The sequence below is a fragment of the Perca flavescens genome, chromosome 1, assembly GCF_004354835.1.
Source record: "Perca flavescens isolate YP-PL-M2 chromosome 1, PFLA_1.0, whole genome shotgun sequence".
NCBI lineage: Eukaryota > Metazoa > Chordata > Actinopteri > Perciformes > Percidae > Perca > Perca flavescens.
Genome location: NC_041331.1, coordinates 40,104,229 through 40,123,865, shown reverse-complemented (window position 1 = coordinate 40,123,865; position 19,637 = coordinate 40,104,229). Strand labels below are relative to the sequence as shown.

The following is a 19,637-nucleotide window of genomic DNA, read 5'->3' as shown; positions in this document are numbered from 1 at the left end:
GTGAGAACGTGATCCGACCCTGAACTGCACCCCTATCTGTGTGTGTGTACTCCACCAGTCTGAGCTGACGGAGTCAGGTGAGCTAGCAGCTTGTAATGTTTCTGTCACAGAAACTGACTGTCAAGCTCGCCGTCACTTGCATTTCCGTGGTCAAAACCAGCCGCTGAAGTTGGGAGACGGATGCCGGCACGGCACAGCGAAGTCTCGGTGAACAATGTCCCTCGCAAAACAATGGGTGAAAAATCTTTAGATGAAATTAGCTGGTTTGACCGTGGAGATGAAAGAAATATGCACTACGCCAGACACATCTGACCAATTAGCGGAGTGAACGTTCTTGCGTGCCACGTAATGATGCTTTTGGGTTCGCTTTGACTGTCCTTGGCGTGAAACGAAACTAAACCAAGGGGGAAAAACTGCTCCAAGTTTACAAGCTCATCGTCCGATTCGGACCAGAACAAACAAACTATAGGGGTGAAAATGCCCTAAATGCCCGGGACTCGGTGAGCAAACTTGTGCTTAATTAATGCAATTGAAACTCCAATTAAATTAGGAACTTAACGATGAACAAAAGTGAATAACAGAGATTTGTTTTAGGTCAACAGCACCTTTTAAAAACATTCATTCAGATTCTTTCATTTTTCAGCAATTTTTTGTTGTTGTTTGTTTTTAAATTACTGTACTTCTTTTACATCAACACAACAGTTGATTAGCGAGTCATCTTTATTTACAGAGGGAAAGTTGGGAGTGATGAGCTCCACAGCTTATGCATTGAGCCTCAGAGACTGATCCTCTCTCCTCCTGGAGGAGATATCGATGTCTATGGAGTCTTTACCCACAATGAGTCGGAGGCGCTTTGCTGGAGGAAGCGGAATGAAATCGTCTTCGAACTCATTGTCGAAGTAGTCATCTTCGTCGTCGTCGTCGTCGTCATCGTCCTCCTCTTCCTCGTCGTCGCCGTCTTCGTCGTCCTCGTCAGATGACGGCTCCGCCAGGACCTTTTGGGTCCGATGTCCACCGTGCCGGGCCTCCAGACTCTGGCCCATGTCCCCGTTATAGGACATCTGGTCCGCCTTCGTCTGGGATATCCTCCGTGCGTCGTCCTCTCTCTTCAGCTGGATCTTCAGCTTGGTGGAGTTACCGTGGACCACGGGGGCGAAGCCGTTATTCAGTTTGGCGATGTATGAGCTGCCTTTGTCCTTGTCGTGGTCCTTGCTGAACTTGATGCTGATTTTGCTGGAAGAGGCCGAGTTGACCGTAGAGGCAGAAAGGTTGGAGGAGCCAACGGGGTCGTTGGCGTCATTGGTCTTGCTACTGCTGCTGTCCCTCCGCCGGCGGAGCGTCAGTTTGGGGATGCCCGTGCTGTTCTCCAGGATCAGCTGAGCGTCGTATCGCGTGATCTGACGCTTCTTCTTGCTTTTGTCCTGCGACCGGCAGCCACTCTTACCCTTGTCCCTGCGGAGGGACTTGCTGCCGTTGGAAACCCCGTTGTAGTCCCTGTGCCGGTCGGAGAAGCTCAGCAGCACGTTGCCACAGTCTGAGAAGTTAGGGGCGTGGCCAGCAGCCACCGGGATGAAGGGCTCTCCGTACGAGTCCTCGCATTTGATCGTCCGCTCGGTCCGGAGCCGTGCCAGCCGTTTTCGCCTGGTGCACGAGCCTCTTCTGGCATAGCCAGGGTCCAAAGCCAGCTGCTCCAGCCCTACTCCGTGGCGGAGGTACTCCTCCATGTCGGCTGGCTCCGTTTTAATGACCACTCCACCAGGGACTGGGCTCAAGCCGTCCATAGCACTGGGCTCCAGCTTAACGCCAGCTGCCGTTTCCTGGGCTTTTACAAGGGTCCTTGTGGACCTGCGAGTTCTGTACGTCGAACACTGGCTGCCTTGCACGTGCGGTAGATTGCAATTTTCCTTGGCAGCGTGACGGGTGAGGCAGCCCCGCTGGCCTAATGTCTGCTGCACCAGCTCCTGTCCATCCTTCTCCTTCTTCACGGTGACACCTTTACAAAGCGACACCTTTGAGTCCCTGAGACCCAGCTGGCAAGTCTCTCCTTTGGCCAACGCCTTGGGCTCTGCACCCCTCCTGCGACTCCGCAACTGGACTTTACTTAGTGAAGGCTTGGATTGGGATTTTAGTCTCTTTGGTACCCTGTTATTGTTTACACGACCTTGTTTTGAACATGAGGTAGTAAGGGCTCTTGACAAAGTCTGTCTGGATTGAGTCCTGTTTTTATACTTCAGGCCAGATGATGATGATGATGATGTTCTTTTTCTGGCAGCTGCCGGGAAAAGATCAAATGTTGCACATTACGTATTTATAACATTTTTAAGAAACCCACCTACACTGATTTACTAAATCAAAAACATATTTTTTGATTTCGTCCCTCAACATTAACAATACAACTACACGGAGAATGATAGAATAGTTAAATATGATTGCAAGAATCCCTAAAATAAAAAAATAAGACATTGATTGTTCATTACTTCAAGTATTAAATCTTTGTACAGCTAATAGGGATGCAACGATGCATCGTGAATCGGTTAAAAATTGGATAGAAATGTGTAAAGATTACAACCGGTTGAGTTAAAAAATGAATCTTGAAGCAGTTTTTAAACGTCCGCGGGCGTAATCTACTTTAAATTTCACTAGTTTGACTTCAGACGTCACATCTTCTTAGTTTATGTATTTGAAGAGATTTCTTTCTAGTTATTTTGATGTGAAATTTCTTTCCAAAATTAACATTTTTGATATAATGTTTGTTATTTAAAAGATAAAATACAATTTCGGTTGCACTTTTGATAAGAGGACACATCATTTGTCTGCGGCTCATTCCGTTTGTGAGTAGAGTCCAAAACTTAATAGTATTTATTTTGTGATAACATTTTCTCATTTGAGATGCTGCGACTTAAATTTTCGGGCATTTTTGCTGATTAATCAACAAATCAGAGTTTCAGATCTACTTTGAAATGTGTGAAAATCCTGAGAAAATCATATCGTTAACTTAAAATCACGTATGGATCATGAGTTGAGTGCATTGTTGCATCCCTACTAAATACATATAATCTAATATACAACTGTAGCCAGCCTACCTCAGCTATAACCCACTCCGTTTTATCGGGAAAATGTCGTTTGGAATTATAAGACCTCCGCGTTTCAATGTAAATTCTTTATTTCAAGGAGCTGCTTATTCTGTTGGAAAAAAAAAAAACTGAGAAAATCATATCGTGAACTTAAAACCGTGAATCGTTTTGTTACATCCCTAACAGCAGAGCTCTGATAATCAGTACATTTGTGTAAAGCTACCTTTACCTGCACCGCCAGGTTGGATTTCTTCTCGGTCCCAGTTTTTGAGTTTGGGATCTGAAACCACGGCGTAAATATACCAACAGCGTTGGAATATTGATATATACGCTAATATTTAGGGGACTCTTACATTGATGTGTTTTTGGCATTTCCTGAGAGTCAACGTCGGTGTGGGAGCCTACAGAGTGACTATCTGAGCTCCTGTTTCCTTCCCCCAGCTTCTTCAGCCTGTTGAGACGCTTGTCCGTCTCCCGCAACCCGTACTTGCTGTTGATCACCGGCACTTCCACTGGCAGGCCAGCTTTGGATTTGAAAGCACCAGTGCCGCGTCTGCATATCAACAAAATAAATAAATGATAAAACATCACTGAAAAGTTGAGTGAAGGAATTGCACTAATTCAGCTTTACTTAACACTGGATTAAAGTTCATATTTTCATGCATTGGCTCAACCGGGGCTGGTGCGGGACAGTACTTTTTGCACATTTGGCGACATCTGCCTCTAGATTTTTTTGGAAACTTTCTTTGGCACGTTAAAGCGTTCATTATACTCGCCATTCCCGACCTGTCACGCGGCAGTGCGACGTCACGGGAGCACCGTTAACTGTTCATACACGTGCATGGTGGTCGCGACACTAGTTGCTGTCTTCTCCTGAACAGAGGTGTCGCAACTGAGGAACGGCTACAGACTTTGCTATTTCTACATAGTAGAAGAAGAAGGCAGGAGAACTGGCAGGTGTGTTGACGTCAATGTCAACAGCAGCTAAGATGATATTGGAGTCAATTGATGAAGAAGAACAGCTGCTTTTGAGCCTGCTTGCAAAGAAACGGAGAAAAAGAAGGAAAGAGTTCGGAAAGCTTGCCCTCAAACTCGTCTGTTTCTTTGTCGTGCGCCGCTTTGTCGTCTCCCTCTCCTCATCCTCCTCCATGTGCCCACCACCACCATCAGCGTTGGGTACTTAACAAGGTCCTGCGGCAAGCGTATCAGGAAATTTTGCATATTTGGCAGCATCTACTTGAAGGTCTTTTCTTAGTCTGCAATTTCTCCACACTTCCCCTGCGTTTTGTCAACACTTTTTTTGTGCAGATGCGCTGTTAAAAAGGCACTGATCACGAAAGCGGACATGCTATCCATCTTACACTCCTCTCGTGGGCCTACTGATCAATTTCTGGATTTGTGATGGTTGTGTGCATATATTTGATGTGTCTGAATGTTACAGTGACTGTGTCCCAAAGTACGTATGTAGCAGCACCGGATAGGTGAAGTAATAAGACCTTAGCCTGGAATAGCTGTTCAACTTCAAGTTTCTCTCTCAATCTTAAGATGGAGCTCCCCACTAGCCCCCAGGGTACAGGACTGTTCACCTTTTACTTTGGAAAATAGTGACTTTGTACTTGGTGATCACTTTTTGACAACGTTCTTACTAATTAACCGAACTTAGACCCTGTAGTCTAAATTAATGGCACATATATAAACTTATACTGCACAGACAACACCTTCAAGACATTCTGTAAAGTGCATTTGTTGTCACACCCACCGTTCACATGTATAGCATTCACAAAACTCATTGTTTTCCCCAAAAAACCCGTCTCCGTAGTAACACGAGATTTCCTCTCCCGGTTCAGTGTCCCTCAAAACCTTCACACAGGCAGTGTCCCGTCCTGTCGATACAAACTAAACAAAAAATACAAATGTGTTCATTCACAGAGGTTTCACATTTCACAGCAACTGATCCAATGATTTATGTTTTCTTAAAGTGCTCATATTATGCTCATTTTCAGGTTCATAATGGTATTTAAAAAGTTATATCAGAATAGGTTTATTTTGGTTGTACTGCACATTGCTGCAGCTCCTCTTTTCACACTGTGTTGAGCTCTCTGTTTTAGCTACAGAGTGAGACATCTCACTTCTGTTCCATCTTTGTTGGGAGTCGCACATGCTCAGTACCTAGGTAAGGACTACTAGCCAGTCAGAAGCAGAGTATGAGGGCGTGTTCTGACAGTATCTAGGTAAGGACTACTAGCCAGTCAGAAGCAGAGTATAAGGGCGTGTCCTGACAGTACCTAGGTAAGGACTACTAGCCAGTCAGAAGCAGAGTATGAGGGCGTGTCCTGACAGTACCTAGGTAAGGACTACTAGCCAGTCAGAAGCAGAGTATAAGGGCGTGTCCTGACAGTACCTAGGTAAGGACTACTAGCCAGTCAGAAGCAGAGTATGAGGGCGTGCCCTGACAGTTCCTAGGTAATGACTACTAGCCAGTCAGAAGCAGAGTATGATGGCGTGTCCTGACAGTACCTAGGTAAGGACTACTAGCCAGTCAGAAGCAGAGTATGAGGGTGTGCCATGCTAGCAGCTAGGTGAGCATTATAACGCGTGTTACAAAGTGACCACGTTGGTCTCTGAAGTAAAGGCTGGACTACAGTAGAGCTGTTTGGAGCAGTTGATTAACAGTGTTTTCTGTTGGAGATGGTAAGTCCCTTTTGGGGGGGACTTTGGGCTTTTTCACTTTGTAAACCTATAACGTGCACAAAAAGATATACAACACAATAAAAGGGAAAAAGCATAATATGAGCACTTGAAGAGACCTTTTTAAAAAGAAGCCTACCTTGCAGTTTGGTCGACAATCTGAAAAAAGAATCAAGACAATTAAATTAGTATCATTATATAGAATACTGGACTAGCAGAGATAAGACACACGGAAACAATTCCCCCGATTCATTCAGTCCATGTTACAGTACTAATCGCCCCCCGAGCACTAGAGACTATGAGGACTAATACCGTGATTGATGAACGCAGCTGGTCCCAGCCAGAGCTGCGCACAGTTCTTGCGGGTTGAATACATGACGCTGAAGTCATTCTCCCCGTGCCGGAGCAGCATGTTTTCCTCACTCTCTGAAAGCTCAGCAATGCATCCCACCAGGTGTTCGATCTTGTCGTTTCTTTTCCTGTAAAACAAGGGCAAGAGAATAGTTTGTTGAACACCGCAAAAGTAGGCTGCATTACCTTGGTTCAAAAGGGAATTATAGCTGCCGTGTATCCAGAACAGCCCGGGGTGTTGAAATTAATCACTGCATCGCGATGCGGATCTGGACGATTCTGCATCGATGCGACAGACCATAAACGAATATTGCCTAATGATGTTACTTGTATTTTTTTGTCTGCTGTGTTCAGACTTCGCTACATTCAGGAACTGTCTTTTTTAAGAGCATATCCAATAATATATATCTCACTGCTTGAATTTGTTGATGAAAAACCGGTGTAGCAATATATAATAATATTGATAGGTGACGCATCGGGATATCCAATCGTGACACCAGTAAAGATTCACACCCCTACTATATACGTGCAGGCTAGGGCTGACAGTTAGCTAACAGTTTGTGATATAGACCTTTTTATTCAAACCCATTAATGATGGCTGCATTCCACTTAGGAGAGGTCCTGGTATTGTGCATGCTGACTCACTGAAATATCTTACTGGGACACTTGATGGAACTGAGCCATCGTTAAGGTTATCAATTTCAGATGTGCTTTTCCTACTATGACAAGTCGGGGCGGGGTCACGGCCCCGGGCATGCAGAATACACGGCATTGGTGCACGTAACACGGAACCAAATTTCACAAACGCGTGTTCTGACTGGAAACCTGTAGTCGTACGCCGTTAGCAACATGTACCGAGGATAGCACAGCAAGCAGACTGACGTGCGAGTCGGCCACACTACGGCAACCGCAAATGAAACGCCGGTGCAGGAAGACCCGCCTTCGAGTTCCCGGTCAGCTACAACAGCGACGGAGAGAGAGAGTTGTGTACAAGACGAGGTTGTAAAGGACAACCGGGATGAGGAAAAAGCAACTCGTATTTTGTATTTCATAGCATAAGAGATGCTTTTCAGTGTTACAGCCCGTTGGGACCTGCCAAAGATGGAGTTAGAACAGTTAAATGCCTTTAGTGGGTGGGGGCCAATAGCGTGTTGACTTGTGGTGCTGTTTTAATCAGAAATAACAGATGGCAGCATGTCCTCACCATTCCTTTGTTGCCACAATTTTAGCTCCATTTTGCTCTGATGAATAGCGATTACATGGGAGAATCTCAAACCCGCTGTCTGTGGCAAACATCCGCAGATACACAAATACCTGTGCAAGACATAAAGTTAGTCATCGGATTGTTTGTGATGCTGGAATAAAAAAAACAACAACAACAAAAACAGGGACGATCTTTCAGAATATTTTTTTTACATGTTGCTTGAAGAGCTTTTCTTGAGCTTTCGTCTTGTGGAGAAAAAGATTTCGGGACCAGTCCCCGGTTGTCAAAGCTCTGAAAGCTTTCTCCAAGTTGTCGTGTTTCTTGAAGCGCTCAATGATCTCCTTCAGCTCCTCTTGTCTTCCCTTGATTGGTCGAAATCTGCGGGGACACATTAAAGAAGGCACAAAACAAAAGGGGATACAAAAGTAAAAATCTGAAATAAAATACATCTTAAAAGATGCAGTAGGTAAGACTTATAAAACTAATGTTCTGTCATATTTGCCGAAACTGACCCTATGTTCCAGTAGAACTACATGAAGCAGGTAATTAAAAAAAAAAAAAATCCAGCTCCTCTGGCACCACCTACAGCCTGTAGTGGGATTTGCAAAACTCCACAGCTCACCGTTCAGATGCACCAATCAGGGCCAGGGGGAGGTGTCTAACTGCGTGCCAAACACTGCTCATGCACATATATTCATTCTCCCTTGTAGGGGGGGGGGAGGGGCTTAGGAGACCATTTGGCCTCTAGCAGAAAAGGAGAGGGACTGAGATGATGTTGATGTTCAAATTCTTTGGCTAAGTCCTGGATCTTCCCAATCCCCTACGTCCCCTTTAATGTAAGGCTGTGCAATTAATCAAATTTTGATAACAAATTCGATTTAGGCTGCTAACGATAAAAAACAAACAATGGAGTCGAGAAATACTATTATTTTCCACATTACATTTAGCAAGTAAACCTTTTTTTTCTTGTTTTCCGAAAGGGGAATTCAAAAAGTTCAACCGGAAAAGTATTAAAGGGAAATTTCACATTTTTTGTTTAACTGTTTTAATGTTTAAGTTCTATAAATGCAACATCTCTCCAAAAGTGTTAAATAGTCGTGATTTCAATATTGACCAAAATAATTGTGATGATGAATAAGAATGCTTTTCTATGACTGCGATGAAGCTGCACATCCACTGACTCCGCTGTGATAAATCCGCTGACCTGGTGTTCATTTTGTGAGTTTGAAAGCCCAGGTATGGATCCAGGATGAGGCTCGTGGTCAGGTCATCATTCTCACACAACTCCTTGGCAGTCATTCCTGATGAGGGCACATAGCGTCTCTCTGCCTCCAGACTGGCTGCACTAAACCCTGTAAACACCAAACACAGACTGGTGTTAGCATATGGGACTGATGTAGAATCTGTTCCACTTGTTAACGTAAACGTGTTAAACTCACTGCGGCTACATCGTCGGCTTCGGTTTTTGTTGTGGCGCAGGGAAGCCCGCTGTGAGTGCTGAGAGCGAGTCTGGCTCACATGTTGCTCGCTGGTCAACTTGTTTCCGTGTCGTCTGCCATTTAATACCATGTTCTTGGATTCGCCCAGCCACTTCATGCCCACAAGCCCCCTGGTCCAGTTGCATTTAGTCTCCGAGATGAAGAAACACTCTCGAGTGGGGAAGACAGGGGTCTAGCGTTTGAAACCTGGAGGCAGAGCAAAAACAACAAACTTTACTAGATGCCAATAAACCTCTAATTACTTTACACAGACTGAAGAAATACAAAACAAAATGGAAAGGAAATGGGCAGCTGGATGTGTTGCCAGCTTTACTTAGTTTGCAGATCTAAGATCATGGATACAAAATATAAATTATAGAATTCAAATACCCAACAGTATATATACCGGTAGTCATTAAAATTATCTCCATATTTACCAGCTCCAAGAATAAAGTGATGACTACATTAACGAAGCAATAATAATAATAATAATAATAATAATAATAACATATTCATCTTTATTTATCTGTAGTTTATTGTTTTTTACTGTTTATTTACTTTTTGTTTACTTCCTATATTTAGCTAAAAGTTTATTGTTATTCTTATACTGTATTTTCTATACTGTATTTTTTATACCTCTTTATTTTCTATACAAGTGTTTTGTAAGCTGCTGAAATCTGCTGCTGGAAATCTAATTCCCTTGCGGGAGTCATCCGAAAACAATAAATAAAGAGAAGTCTAAGTCTAATAATTATAATCCAATAATATAATAATATATATGATTCTGAAATGGGCCATTCTGCATAATGATTACTTTTAACTTTTGGTACATTGAGTGTAAAAATACTCTGTTACAAGTAAAAGTCCTGAAGTCAAAAACTTACTTAAGTAAAAGTACACATATACAAAATATTAGCATCAAAATACAGTGTGGTATTGCTACTTCTTCCACACAGAAAAGCAGTCAAGGAAACAAGTTTAAAATGATCCTGCAGCGCCGCTCAGTGTTAACCCCAAATAATGCACTGGCTTACGGTCAGGTGCAACACAAACGTCTCAGCTGCCATCACAGAGGCACATACAGTATCGCTTTGTTAATTAATGGATCAGATATACTCACATGAACACGATCACGTTTATAAATCACATAAACGCATCATACAATATTTATACGTACGTCAGAAGGGTAATGCGGTTTCCTAATGCGCAACTGCGTTGCGAGGAGCGTCATCTCATTAGTAATCGATGCATAAAGCTTCGCATTTTAGCTCGGAAGCTAACGTTAGCCACCATAAAACCACAACACGCCACGGGGATCAGGACAGGCAGTGGAAACCCGGAAGCTGAGGCCGAGATTGTATCAAGAGTTATCAATATATAGCTTGCATTGTTTGCCAACTGTCGTCTCTCCAACGACGCTGAAGTTAACTTAAAGGAGACATAACTTACATAGCTGAGCGACTGATCCTCCGTTTTTTGCACCTATTACTGTTGTGAAAGAGTGTTAGACATTTAGCTTAAGCAATAAAGCTGTCTTTTTTTTCCACATCAAGACCACATTGTACCAGATCTAGATCAAAAAAACTCTAGTGGCTAGGTAGAGCTAGCCTTGTCTCCACCCACCCACAGACAGACAGACCCTCCGTTAGCATGGAGCTAGCCACCAAAAGGCGACGCCGGGGAGATAGATGCTCGGCCGTGGCGGTGGTGGTTAGCTTGCAGCAATTGCCGGTTTAAAGCCATAAACGGCCCTTAAAACATCAGCAGTTGACCCATACTACAACACAAGTAACGTTACACGGATGGTGATAGTTAACGGCAACGATATTACACCACAATACAATCACTCAACATCTCAATCGGCTTAGAAACGTCCCATTAAGCACGCTAACATCCAACTAACGTTAATAAAACCCAAAAGGCCAACGTTAACCAAACGCCTGGTTTAAAAAAAAATACACATTAAATAATCCAACATCAACGTTACTTCTTGGTTTGTGTTAGCTAGCATCAAACTTAGCTAACTTCAGTAATGTAAAGGCTAACTTAGCTTCCCTCAGCTAGCAGTCAACAACACAGTCGATAATAACACAACACCGTTACGTTTTCTCCCACTAACGATATAATGTGCATCAGATATTCGACGGCAAAAGCTGATAGTTTGATTCCCAGTAACGTTACGGTACCTGTGCAAGCCACTGGACCACAGCAGGCAGCTGGCTAACACACACACACTGCCTTAGCTTGGCTTGTTTGATGTGGAAGCCATTAGCTAGTTAGCTTAATAGGCTAAATCTACCATTTGTAAGCGAATTAAAAGTTAGTTTGTGTGCCGATACCCTTGTAGACACGATCAACTGTGGTCATCAGAGGAAGCAGAATCACCAGAGACTCGGTGCAGGCATTATTTATCATGATAGAGAGCAGTTAAAGAGCTGAAAGCATTTTTCACGCGTTGGTTAAATGTCTCGAGTGGACAGCGGAAGCAGAACAAACACAGAATACTCACAAAGGTGATTTTGTAAAAACAATCACGAAATAAAACTCCTTCAAACTAATCCAAAATTGGCACACGGCACCCTAAACGAAAATATCACAGGAAACACATCTTTTTTTTTTTTTTTTTTTTTTTTTTTTTTTTTTAAGAAATTAACATTAAAATTCAAGATGGCGGAGAGAGGGGGAGAAAGGGTAGATGCTAGATCGCACCCGATACATGTGTCGACGTCAACGCGAGCATACCGCGCAGGCGTCCGTGAGAAATCCCAGTAAACCCCCTTCTAAACCAAATGCTACACAATCGAACATGTTCCAACAGTAATGTGATCCGAAATTGGGGGTAAATTATTAACAACACCGGAAACCAAGAGTGTATGGAACATAAAAACACTGCATTAACGTCAGTTGAATGGTGTTGACGCCTGCGCAGTATGCCCGGGTGGACGTCCACACGTGCATCGGGTGCAATCTAGCATCTACCGAGAGAAAGGCGCAGCACTGCCATCGCAGAAGAAAATAGGTCCAACAAATACGCAACCGTTGTCGTCCGTCGGGACCAAAATGAGAAACAGTACTTAATGATACAGTCTGAAACTTTAAGAGTGAACGTTGTTGTCGACTTTTCACCGCTTTCTATAAATAAAAGATGTCGAAAATCGTTATCTCAGTCTGTGCCAGTAGTTGTCGGATGTACACAAAAGTAGTGCTGCATAAACAAACCTCTTTGCGCTTCTTAAAGAATCCAACGGTTGTGGGCAAACAACAGTGAGGTTCTGCCTGCCCCGTTCCACGCAGAACCCGGCAGAACCTCAACACAACAAGCTAGAACAAGTGATCTTCGAACCACATCACCTTAAGACTTCTTCCCTTCACTGCACTAGGCCCTATTATTTAGAATATGTCCCTCCTCTTCACTCATCTCTTGGTGTATGGTGTAAATAGGCTGTTCCTCAGTTCTTCCTCTACAGTCAACAGAACCAAACGATCTTCCAGCCAGATGGACATTGTTGTTAATTGTTCCATATCATTGATTTATCCTTTGGAATTCACTTAATGAGTTTAATTGTTTGTTTATTTTATAAGTGAACACCCACACAATTTTTTTTTTTTTACTAGGCTACTGTCAAATAGTCAGGAAAAGCACAAGTAGTCTAGTGTTTAAAAAGTAAATAAAAAAACAAGGAAATAAAAATACATCTTAGAGCTTCATATTTGTAGAATGTCCTGCAATTGGGAATCTTTAGTTTTTCTTTGTTTCTAGACTAATATTTAATGTAATTTTTAAATGTGTTGAGTTTAATGTTTAAAGTGCTCATATTATGCTCATTTTCAGGTTCATAATTTAGAGGTTTTACTAGAGTAGGTTTACATGGTTTAATTACACCATATTTATGTTGTACTGCACATTGCAGCAGCTCCTCTTTTCACCCTGTGTGTTGAGCTCTCTGTTTTAGCTACAAAGTGAGACATCTCACTGCTGTTACATCTTTGTTGGGAGTCGCACATGCACAGTCAGAAGCAGAGTATGAGGGTGCGTGCCCTGACAGTACCTAGGTAAGGACTACTAGCCAGTCAGACAGTACCTAGGTAAGGACTACTAGCCAGTCAGAAGCAGAGTATGAGGGTGCGTGCCCTGACAGTACCTAGGTAAGGACTACTAGCCAGTCAGAAGCAGAGTATGAGGGTGCGTGCCCTGACAGTACCTAGGTAAGGACTACTAGCCAGTCAGAAGCAGAGTATGAGGGTGCGTGCCCTGACAGTACCTAGGTAAGGACTACTAGCCAGTCAGAAGCAGAGTATGAGGGCGTGCCCTGACAGTACCTAGGTCAGAAGCAGAGTACAGGACTACTAGCCAGTCAGAAGCAGAGTATGAGGGTGTGCCCTGACAGTACCTAGGTAAGGACTACTAGCCAGTCAGAAGCAGAGTATGAGGGCGTGCCCTGACAGTACCTAGGTAAGGACTACTAGCCAGTCAGAAGCAGAGTATGAGGGTGTACCATGCTAGCAGCTAGGTGAGCATTATAACGTGTGTTACAAAGTGACCACGTTGGTCTCTGAAGTAAAGGCTAGACTACAATAGAGCTGTTTGGAGCAGTTGGTGAACAGTGTTTTCTGTTGGAGATGGTAAGTCCCTTTGGGGGGGACTTTGGGCTTTTTCACTTTGTAAACCTATAACGTGCACAACATAAGATATATAACACAATAAAGGAAAGGGAAAAAGCCAAAAAGAATAATATGAGGCTCATATTATGCTTTAAATAAAAAATTATGCCCTAAAGTGCTTATATTATATTATGAGCACTTTAATGTAGCCTATGTTTTTAAATGTGGACCCTCCGACAGTTTTGTTGTCATTGCTTAGAATTCCTCATGGGGGCGACAGAAACTACGCACTATAGCTTTAAAGAGCTGGCAGATATCAATGAAGCTTTATTTTCTAATTTGGAGCAACCCTTACATTACCTTACATTTTTCTTTCTTCCTTTCTTTATTTTTTTATTGTGATTAATATTGAAATTGTTTTCATACTTGAGGTCATCATGTAATCAGTTCTAATAATGTTGCAACTGTTTGTGTTTTGTTCAGTTTGCATGATGTTCCCCTGATAGAAACCATAGAGGCCGTTTTATGGTTCTGCCTAGCCTGACGCGCACATCTCTAAAAATGTAACTACAGGTTGCTTGGCTGTAGTTTGGTAGCGTTGCATTTCCCCCCCCGACTCATTTCCTGGTTCTCCTTCTCCATAAACATCATGAAATTGAAGAGAGGGTTAACTTATCCTGCTCCAGATTTCCCACCGTGGTCAGAAAACACAGGGGAGACACTTTGTTATGACTCTAGAGTCGCTACTCGCTCCGAAGCTAATCGCCGTCACACTCTCACTTCTCCCTCGCTCTACCACACCCCCCCACACACACACACACACACACACACACACACACATGCCAGTGTGCCAGTTTAGCTGGTGATCATGTTAAATGGTGATATTTGCATGAAATCAGTGAATATTCAACAAGGCCCTGCCCTGCGTTCTGCTCTGCCTCCGCCCCTCGAGTGCCAGAGGTTCACATTTTCACAAAGTGTTTGCAAGTGAGACAAAATAATGGATATCGCTGAAACCATCACCAGTTTATGTGTAATACATGTCCGTTTAAGCATTATCCACACAAATACGACACATACTGTATAAACGGAAACAAATAAAACAAAACTACACACTAGAGATCTAGCTGGGATTCAAACCTTGGATGTCATGGACAAAAAAAAATTGACAAACTAGCTTCTATGTTATCTGTAACACTACACTACACACCACTGAATGATTTTAGGATTTCTATCTATATATTGGACTTTTAGTCTAAGTTAACACAGGTTGCAATGCAAGCCTCGAAACAGTAAAGTACGTTCATCTTTGCCTCACGTACCAAAACCTAACTGATGTACAACAAACATGTACATGAAACACTTTATTCCGTTTTGTGGGTAAAAATGAAACACGTCAATCATGCGCAAAACGTGATCATTTATCATTGTTATTGTGGGCCATCTCATACGAAGACTGTGTAGGCCTATCTCAGTCTCTTTCAACCTGTGCCACAAGTCAACTGATTATAGTTGTGTTCAATTTCATTAGACCCATAGTATGTCTGTGTCGACCCAGAATCGCGGTTTTTGTCTTATGGTAACCTATACACTATTGTTATGACCATATGGCTTTGAATGTTTTGCAGCAAAATGCTGATCCTTGTTTTTTCTCGGGCGACTTAGTGTTATCTTAGTCTCGGTTAAGTTATGAAGTGGGTTGCAGCAAAGTCTAGTTATTTGAAGTGAAGAACATATGAAGCTTATTTTCTTGGAGTTTGACTTTTATTTATCCCACACATCATTTGTTGGCCTACTTTGACGACACAAAATGGTCATTATGGTATATGATTACAAAGCTTTGATGTACTGAGAGAGTTTCATAACAGATATGTTGCTGCTGTCAGATATGTGGAACAGGTTGAGCCTGTTTGTGCTGAGATGGGCCTACACATTCTTCGTATGAGATGGCCCACAATAACAATGATAAATGATCACGTTTTGCACATGACATTACATTACATGTCATTTAGCTGACGCTTTTATCCAAAGCGACTTACAATTCTTACATATCAGAGGTCACACACCTGTGGAGCAACTAGGGGTTAAGTGTCTTGCTCAGGGACACACTGGTTGATGTATCGCAGTGGGAATCGAACCCGGGTCTACCACACCAAAGGCATCACGCCATCCCCACCCGCATGACTGACGTGTTTCATTTTTACCCACAAAACGGAATAAAGTGTTACATGTACATGTTTGTTGTACATCAGTTAGTTTTTGGTATGTGAGGCATACCAAAAAGTGTGCCTTTGCCCATGTTAAATTGTGATATCACCAGTTAACATGGGCGTATATTTCTCTCATATGTTAACCTGTGTTAATGTATAGATAGAAATCACAAAATAATTTCAGTGGTGTGTAGTGTAGTGGTATAGATAACATAGAAGTTAGTTTGTCAATTTTTTTTGTTTTTTTTGTAGTTGTGAAGAAAACTCCTGCACACTGTCTAACTTGCAAAAATATATAAAGTTTAATAGTCGGCAACGTTTCGGTACAAGACCATCACCAGAAACAGTCACCTCCTACCAGGGCTGTAGTCTAGTCCACCTTTGTCAAGTCCAAGACAAGTCCAAGACCAGGACTAGTCGAGACAGAGTCCAAAGAGATTCAAGTCCAAGTCAAGACCGAGTCCTAATGAGAGACAGTCAATACCGAGACAGAAGGAGAAAGTTAGTTTAGAATAAAAGCATATACGGTAGTGCTGGACTCGAGACCAACTAGAATGTAAGTCTGTATCCAAATACCAATACCAACGAATCTCCTTTAGCCTAGCCACAGTAATTCTGTAAAGTCTCCTTGGGTTTCAATGTTCAAATTTAACTAGCCAAAAATAAAGAAGTTAAATGGTGCTCACTTTGGACCCTGTGCATAATGTTAGCAATACTTCGTTAGCATGATTTTTGCTAGCCTTAGATTTGGTTTCACTTGCTCACGAGAAAAGACAATTCCCGGACATGGGGAATATATTCATAGTCCTTTAAAGATTATTTTGTGGCCTTTATTTGAAGACAGGAAAGGGGAGAAAGAGGGGGGGGGAGGGGACAGAAAAACATTAATCACAGCTCGTACAGTTGATCGTTTTTTTTTTTTGGGACATCTTTGGGAATTAGCTTCCGCGACAGGTGACCACAGTGAAAGTGATCCTTCCAGCAACACAGATAACTGCTGAGGAAACTTCTGGATCCTGGAGCGCTGCCCGGGAAACTGCTACAGAAGCTTGAACCCGGTGGGTGTAGACATTCGCCTTTCTCTACAGAGAGCTTTACAACGTGTGGGCGCATCACCTCCTGCATGTGTGAGGAAGCAGCTTCCATGGAAACCACCTAAATACACCCCCCCCCTCTCAACAAACCCTGACCTTTGTTAGTGATGAAGGTGTGAAGCTGAGCTGGAAGTCTGCCCAGTCAGGGTTTTAATATTCATCTGTACACTGCAAAGAATGTGTGGCGGGCATTATCTCTTCAGGTGGCCTCTGGGTTTGATTGTTAGTTTGTCAGAGATTTGTTTGGGTTTAATAGATGTGACTGTTCTTCTCCGTATACTTTAGAGTCCAAAATACTCAAAAAACACAGTAATCACTGGGCTCACATAGGTTAAATAATATATATATATATATATATATATATATATATATATATATATATATATATATACATACACAATGCTAAAGTTGACTAAAAAGAGGATCCAACCTTTAAGGACACCAATTTTCTTTGTGAATGAATAATGTATCATAAATAAATACAGTAAATGTTCTTCCTTAAAATACAGGGGGCATAAGTATACACACTCCTATGTTAAATAGGCAGATTTCTATTTTTAAAGGACAGTTATTTCGTGGCTCCAGGATACTATGCATCCTGATAAAGTTCCCTTGGCCTTTTGGAATTGAAATAGCCCCCCCTACATCATCACATACCCTTCACCATACCCCCCCCGCCCCCCATCATCACATACCCTTCACCATACCCCCCCAAATCATTACATACCCTTCACCATACCTAGATATTGGCATGGTCTGATTTCGGTTAGCCAAATAGCTGGTTTGATTTGCATTGAGAGATGATCTTATGGAAAGTACCCCATGCCAATCTCTAGGTATGGTGAAGGGTATATGATGATGTGCGGGGGGTATTTTAATTCCAAAGGCCAAGGGAACTTTATCAGGATGCATAGTATCCTGGATCCATGAAATACCTGCCCTTTAAAAATAAACATCTGCCTGCCTCTATGGGAATTTAACATAGGGGTGTGTATAATTATGCCCCCTGTATGTTAAGGAAGAACATTTATTTATTTACGATACATTATTGATTCACAAAGAAAATTGGTGTCCTTAAAAGTTGGATTTTTTTTATGCCTTAATTTTTAAATTAAGGCATTAAGATTAATTTCCAAAAGATTATTTTTGTATTCCTCTTTTTAGTCAACTTTAGCATGGATGTATTCACTTATACTGAGCACTGTACACTCACCTAAAGTATTATTAGGAACACCATACTAACACCATGTTTGACCCCCTTTCGCCTTCAGAACTGCCTTAATTCTTTGTTGCATTGATTCAACAAGGTGCTGGAAGCATTCTTTAGAAATGTTGGCCCATATTGAGAGGATAGCATCTTGCAGTTGATGGAGATTTGTGGGATGCACATCCAGGGCACGAAGCTCCCGTTCCACCACATCCCAAAGATGTTCTATTGTGTTGAGATCTGGTGACTGTGGGGGCCATTTTAGTACAGTGAACTCATTGTCATGTTCAAGAAACCAATTTGAAATGATTGGAGCTTTGTGACATGGTGCATTATCCTGCTGGAAGTAGCCATCAGAGGATGGGTACATGGTGGTCATAAAGGGATGGACATGGTCAGAAACTATGCTCAGGTAGGCTGTGGCATTTAAACCATGCCCAGTTGGTACTAAGGGGCCTAAAGTGTGCCAATATAACATCCCCCACACCATAACACCACCACCACCAGCCTGCACAGTGGTAACAAGGCATCACATCCATGTTCTCATTCAGTTTACACCAAATTCTGACTCTACCATCTGAATGTCTCAACAGAAATCGAGACTCATCAGACCAGGCAACATTTTTCCAGTCTTCAAATATCCAATTTTGGTGAGCTTGTGCAACTTGTAGCCTCATTTTCCTATTTTTAGTGGAGATGAGTGGTACCCGGTGGGGTCTTCTGCTGGTGTAGCCCATCCGCCTCAAGGTTGTGGCGTGTTGTGGCTTCACAAATGCTTTGCTGCAGACGTCGGTCGTAACGAGCGGTTATTTGAATCAAAGTTGATCTTCTATCAGCTGGAATCACTCGGCTCATTCTCCTCTGACCTCTAGCATCAACAAGGCATTTTCGCCCCCCAGGACTGCAGCATCCTGGATGTTTTTCCTTTTTCAGACCATTCTTTGTAAACCCTAGAAATGGTTGTGGGTGAAAATCCCAGTAACTGAGCAGATTGTGAAATACTCAGACCAGCCCGTCTGGCACCAACAACCATGCCACCCTCAAAGTTGCTTAGATCACCTTTCTTTCTCATTCTGACATTCAGTTTGGAGTTCAGGAGGTTGTCTAGAGCTGGACCACACCCCTAAATGCATTGAAGCAGCTGCCATGTGATTGGTTGATTAGATAATTGCATTAACGAGAAATCTTACAGGTGTTCCTAATAATCCTTTAGGTCAGTGTATATATATATATATATATATATATATATATATATATATGCTGCTGTTGTCCTCTTTATCCGAGACTGAGACAAAAGTACTGTTGCTTACGAGACGAGACCGAGGCTTTCAAAAAGTGGTCTCATTCACTTACTTCATGTCCTATTGTCTTCTGATAAGGTCCAGGAATTTTGGACGGGTATACGTAATAACCTGTGTTAGATTGCAGGGACCCCGGTTCCATTCGGCCAAAGATTATTTATTCAGGGAGATGGGGCAATCCTTAGCAGGATGGATAAGAACCTGGGTCAAGTACCTGATCTTTATTAAGCTTTGTGCTGGGGAGAGACGTGCATGATGGGCTTATGGTGTTGTCATTCATACATTTTTGATACAAGGTTTATTGTCTATTTTGATATTATTCTGTTGAATGATCTGGAATATTGTAGTTATACTGTGTCATCTTTTCTGGATTTTTGTCTGGGTGGGTGGTGATGACGAAGGGCGCGGAGGTGTTCATGTTGCGAGTT

The 19,637-nt window shown here is 42.5% G+C and overlaps 1 protein-coding gene across 9 annotated transcripts; it reads right to left on the bottom strand.

Annotated features, from left to right (window-relative positions):
• Positions 1 to 702: 702 nt before the first annotated feature.
• Positions 703 to 12,168, bottom strand: kmt5b (lysine methyltransferase 5B). Of its 9 annotated transcripts, none has more exons than XM_028577047.1 (10): positions 12,147 to 12,168; positions 8,757 to 9,002; positions 8,522 to 8,669; positions 7,530 to 7,695; positions 7,318 to 7,427; positions 6,075 to 6,241; positions 5,902 to 5,921; positions 4,834 to 4,970; positions 3,428 to 3,627; positions 703 to 2,272 (listed from the first exon to the last, which is right to left on the bottom strand). In XM_028577047.1, the coding sequence occupies exons 2-10, from the start codon at positions 8,911 to 8,913 to the stop codon at positions 762 to 764; spliced, it is 2,616 nt and encodes an 871-aa protein (XP_028432848.1). In that variant the 5' UTR covers positions 8,914 to 9,002; positions 12,147 to 12,168; the 3' UTR covers positions 703 to 761. The 9 variants fall into 9 exon arrangements, with proteins under 9 accessions (XP_028432848.1, XP_028432803.1, XP_028432840.1 ...); XM_028577002.1 differs by lacking the exon at positions 12,147 to 12,168 and adding an exon at positions 12,015 to 12,140; XM_028577039.1 differs by lacking the exon at positions 12,147 to 12,168 and adding an exon at positions 11,505 to 11,733.
• Between the last annotated feature and the right edge of the window lie 7,469 nt (positions 12,169 to 19,637).